At 38.2% G+C, this 5,526-nt stretch overlaps 2 protein-coding genes across 2 annotated transcripts; one reads left to right on the top strand and one right to left on the bottom strand.

Moving 5' to 3' along the window:
* Nucleotides 1-3,962: 3,962 nt before the first annotated feature.
* LOC112528810 (latex serine proteinase inhibitor-like) lies at nucleotides 3,963-4,772 on the top strand. Its single transcript, XM_025139901.1, has one exon. It carries the CDS (start codon nucleotides 4,001-4,003, stop codon nucleotides 4,628-4,630), a length of 630 nt encoding a protein of 209 aa, XP_024995669.1. The 5' UTR covers nucleotides 3,963-4,000; the 3' UTR covers nucleotides 4,631-4,772.
* Nucleotides 4,773-4,908: 136 nt separating this feature from the next.
* On the bottom strand, nucleotides 4,909-5,526 carry LOC112527264 (kunitz trypsin inhibitor 2-like; the record flags this gene model as incomplete). Its single annotated transcript, XM_025137793.1, has 1 exon — nucleotides 4,909-5,526. A coding segment is annotated over one exon (504 nt), but the record flags the coding sequence as incomplete, so codon positions are not given.

Genomic DNA, 5,526 nt, shown 5'->3' with positions numbered 1-5,526 from the left:
CAAAAAGCGGTGTCCGAAAACTCTACAATGTCATCGGCACGGGCAGAATTGCTACCCCTACCAGACATGGGGCTGCCACGGCTCCCATGACGGCCTCTACCACGCTCTCGGCATGACATCTCCTGAAAAAACAAACATTATATTATATCATGAAAAAAGATAATGACAATTCGCGATTATATATGTACAACTGTGAAATAAGCATACAAAAGACAAGCTACTCATCAGAAGAATGATCAGATAACATCGGTTCATCTTCATCATTTGAATCATCATCTATGTCTTCAAATTCTGGTTCATCTTCGCTATCTTTGTTCGATTCGTCGCCACMWTCATCTTCATTTATATTATGGAGTATGTTTACCTCCCATGTGGCAAGACGAACATCATCGAGCTCGTTTCCTGATGAGAACGTTGTATGAGTTACCCTTTTGTTGACTTGAAAGAATTGTTCTCCATCCACACGATCATTGTTTTCAATATCGTTAATCATGTCGGACACTTCATATATACCACGAGCCTTTGTCTTGAAAACTGCCCACCAATCTTTCAAATCCTTTGTCGTCGAAGGATATGAAGTATAATATACGTGTTCTGCCTGTGATGCTAGAACGAACGGGTCGTCGGATCCAAGTCTAGACTTATATTTGATATCAACCAAATTGTGTTTAGGGTCAACTCTAACCCCCGAGGCAATATCAAACTAAGTGCATTTGAACATGACAACCACTTGTCGCACTGAGCCATAATACTCCACCTCTACAACTTCATCTAACATTCCATAGAAGTCAGACTCACATTCGTCATAGCAGGCCCCCCTTACACATATACCACTATTATGGGTAACTCGACCAGATCCATGGGTCACTGTATGGAACTTGTAACCATTCACAAAGTATCCCTGATGCATGGTGGCATAACGGCTTGGTCTGCGTGCTAGGGATTTTAATTGTTCATTTGAGTCGTTTAACTCGAACATGACCTATAAAAGAAGGCTACACGTAAGAAACACATAACGTACGTTATTATATTATGTATATTAATACTAATGACAAGTATATATATACTCACGTGGTGCGAGAACCAGTCAGCAAACCTCTCCTCCCGAATTCTATCAAGTTCAACATCATCAATATTCGGTTCAGTTTGTCGAATCTTTTCATCAAAGGTGGACTGGAAAGGTTGAACTTCTACACAGTTGCACAAGATATATCTATGGATAGTCTCCAGGTCATGTTCATTTAAGATTATATGTTTTCCACCATTCGCGAATAGTGGACGAGATGGAACCTTGAATATGYTTAATCGATCGTCGGTCTCCGAACAACTCGGGATATTCGGGGCAAAGTTCCTTGACTCACGATTATGTCTTGTTTCTATTGTTGGATCAAAATAGAGGGAGCAATAGTATTAATCTGTGAGGGATCAGCGAGGGATTTTGCCGAAGATTCCCTATTTTCTCATTTTTATGTGTTATATGTACATATTTTTATGTGTCGATGTCGTTTGTATGCATGTACATGTGTTGTTTGTGTGTGTGTGTATATATATATATATATATGTGTGTGTGTGTGTGTGTGTGTGTGTGTGTTGTGGTTGCTAACCGTGATATGTGAATGTGTTATAAGTATATATACCCATATAAATCATATAAATCTGCATATAACACACACACACACACACTGTCTATACATTCACATATACACATACGTTTAAACATATATTCATCCATCCAATCGTGGTTAACAACCAGTACACATCGTGTATACATGTATATATATAATTGACCGACTGGTATATATACATATAACACATACAACGTCGTGTAAACATATATGTATATAACATTGACCGACGGGTATATATACTTATAACACATGCATATATACCCGTTAGCTCGTGTTATATACATATGTTTACACGACGTTGTATGTGTTATATGTATATATACCCGTCGGTCAATGTTATATACACATATATACACGATGTGTACTGGTTGCTAACCACGATTGGACAGATGAATATATATTTAAAGGTACGTGTATATGTGAATGTATAGACAGTATGTGTGTGTGTGTCTTGTGTGTGTTAGATTTATATGATTTTATTGGCCTTAACCTATTTAACTGGGCTTTATTCGGTTTTATTGGGCCTTAATCTATTTACCGGGCTTCATTGAGTTTATCGGGCCTTAATGAACTTTATTTAGTTTTATTTGACTTTATTTGGTTTATTGGGCCTTAATGGGTTTTATTCGGTTTTATTGGGCTTAATCATCAGCTTTATTAATTAATTTTTGCAATAATCTAATAAATAATTATTAATAAATAATTTATAAGCAATTAAATTAGTAGTTATAAAATTAAAAAAATGGAAAAAATCATTTTCCCTCACGACGAGTATATATACTTATAACACATGCACATATCGCGGTTAGCAAACACAACATATATATATATATATATACACACACACACACAAACAACACATGACATGCATACATACGATATCAACACATAAAAATATGTACATATAACACATAAAAATGAGAAAATAAGAAAAAAAAACATTTTCCCTCGAGGGAATGTGAATTTTGCAAATTCCCTCGTTGCTCGCAGATTAGCAAGGGATCAGCGAGGAAATGAGTTTTTTTGGCATTTTCCTCGCAGATCCCTCACTGATCTGTGAGGGATCAACGACAGAATATTTCCCTCGCTGATACCTGGTTTTCTAGTAGTGAAATTATATGAAGGTTCAAATCCAAGGAGGAATAAAAATCCCCTTGTGGCCACAGAGGTTCAAATACGATGACTCCGGGCTATCCGCAAAGCAGGTGGTCACCCTGGGATTAGTCGGCTCGCATAGTGGGTTGAATATCCAAGTTAATAAAAAAAACACTATGAAGGTTGTCTTCACGGTGTTTTGCTGTAAAGCTTCAAGTGTAAAAAAATGGTCTCACAAAACAGTCTGGTCTCACATGATCCCAAGTCTATATACAAGGTTGAATTCATGTGAGATGATACTGTTTTCATGAGATCCGTGAGATTACATTTTTACATTTGAAACTTTACAGCAAAATATCGTGAAGGTAAAAAAAACTGAACCTTCACAACAAAAACATTGTGAAAGTTACTTTCACAGTGTTTCACTATAAAGTTTCAAGTATAAAAAGATGGTATTACAAATCTTATTAAAACATTATATATATATATATATGGGATTGGGAATGGTTGATGGCGGCACGTAAGTGTGGCCAAGTCGGATGATCCTATCTCATTGTAAACATGGAATTCTCAAGTTAGGCCGTGTGTACCAGTTTGGAATCCAATGTAATTTAAAACATCCAACTTGTGTCAAAAAGCGGTAGATGTGACGGTGGTCGACGGTATATCATAAAACCTCTGGTATCACTTCCTAAAACTACTCTCACTCAAAACCACTTCTCTCTTTCCATACCCATACCCATCTCCAACTCAAAATCTAGATAACTACCGTTCTTAATTGCATACACCAATAGGGACTTTACGATACCACTACTATACACTTTAACGTTAAGAACCTCCCTAAATTAACCCTACAAGAACCAATCATCGGACATGGTTGCTCGTAGTTAATTGTCTTTTGGTGTTCAAACAGGAAATTGTGAAATCTACAGCGGGACCATCCTCGTCATCGAATGGTATTCCACTATACAAGTTCATACCATACGAAACAAAAAATCAAAACATGATGAAAAGCAATACAATTCAATAATGGAAGTCATCTTTCGGTACCTCCCTTGCATAAAAGTAGAGCAAAAACAATGTGCCTTCTGGTTGATAACGACTAATGTTAGCAGAAAAACATGTCAAAACCCACAGCGCAATTAAAGGTAAATTGTTTGAAATATGAATTAACAATAAAATCTTGATTTACATGCAGCTGGTCTATTTATACCAATTACCACCTGCTACTTATAACAACAAACATCTATGTGTTATCTATCAASCGATTCTTAAACATGAACCCATCTCTATTTTATGTTTCCTTCATTCTCTTCATCATCACCAGCGGCATTGCATCCGCCACCCAAGATGCCGTAAAAGATGCTACCGGGAAAAAGGTCTTGAACGGTGTTCCCTACCACATTGGTCCAGTCACGGCGGCTAAAGGTGGCGGATTCAAGTTAACCAACACAATGCACAATAAGACAATATGTCCATTCGACGTGGTKCAGGATCCATCTGCATCTAACCTTGGTGATACTTTCATGTTCACTCTGATCACTGAAGGAGAGCGGCTCAAATATCTCCTCACAAACCACAATCTTGGTATTGATTCGGGGTTGCTAAAAGGTCCATGCGACAAGTCGACATTTTGGACGATCCCTGATGCTGAAGCAAAGGCACCTGAAAACTTGATWACAACTGGTGGGAGTTTYGAAGAGGATATTACATGTTTTCAGCTTGTRGAGTATCCAAAACCGACAAATCCAAAGGTGCACAGCTACATGCTTCAACACTGTCCCTATCATTGTGGAGGAGCTGTTTATGCTTGCTTTAACGTAAGCATTTACSTAGATAAGGGGGTCAGACGTTTGGCTTCCACGGGTACTCCTTTCGAGTTTGTGTTCCATAAGGTGCCCAATTAAGTGATATTAATCGGAGCTCAAAATATGTAAGGAATGTGTGGATTTTATTCCAATAAAAACAAGTTATGCTTGTACTCCAGAGATCAAATCCACTCTCTCTTTTTTACTATATAAAGTTTAAGCTTGCCTATAAGTCCATTAATGGTGTTCCATGGAACCAACATTGGCAGTTCTTTTGCTGTAATCGGGAAAAAGAGCAGTCTTAATTAAACCATCATCAAACCACATGTTTCAATCCATTCTGAATGGCTTTRTTTGATGTCTTTCTGGAGTTTGGGGACTAAACAGAACCCGAATGTGTTTTATTCGACATTCATTTAATCATAAGATTAGAAGACATTAAGTCCATGTCTTCTATTTTTACATGTAAATTAAACACAAGTATGCTCATATTATGCCTTCCTGAACTTAACCTTGAAAGGCACATCACTWATAGCTAGACGTCTGCTTCCATTTTCAGCAATTTTAACACCAATATCTCCACAAACAGGCTTGCAATAGTTGCACACGGTAGGGCAGAAGACAAGCTTATARTCRTTTTCATACTTTGCTATCTTGAACCAGTTGCTTATGGTTTCCCGACCAGGGTTTCCCCACACCCCATGACCGGACACGATCAGTTGTCCCTYRTACGCCTCGAGCATCCAAAYGTTAGACTGAAYACATGWTGTTGAAGCCGAGAAYATAATGTTAAGATCTGTGGATTCCCGAATGACGCCTTTCTTGAAGTTCACTGGTGCGAACTGCAATGGCAGACCGAACTTGAGCTCGAAGCCTTCTTGGACTACGTCAAGCGGGCATGACTCATTTCTCGTGGGAGCTAGTGTTACTCCACCACCCCTTCCTCGGAATACAGGCAAGATGTAGTAGTCTGTGCCAGATCGCAGCAAGTTCCC

The sequence above is a fragment of the Cynara cardunculus genome (genome assembly GCF_001531365.2).
Source record: "Cynara cardunculus var. scolymus isolate 2C chromosome LG 1, CcrdV1, whole genome shotgun sequence".
NCBI classification, from domain to species: Eukaryota; Viridiplantae; Streptophyta; class Magnoliopsida; order Asterales; family Asteraceae; genus Cynara; species Cynara cardunculus.
Note: the sequence above shows the minus strand (reverse complement) of the source record. Positions and strands in the feature narration are given on the sequence as shown.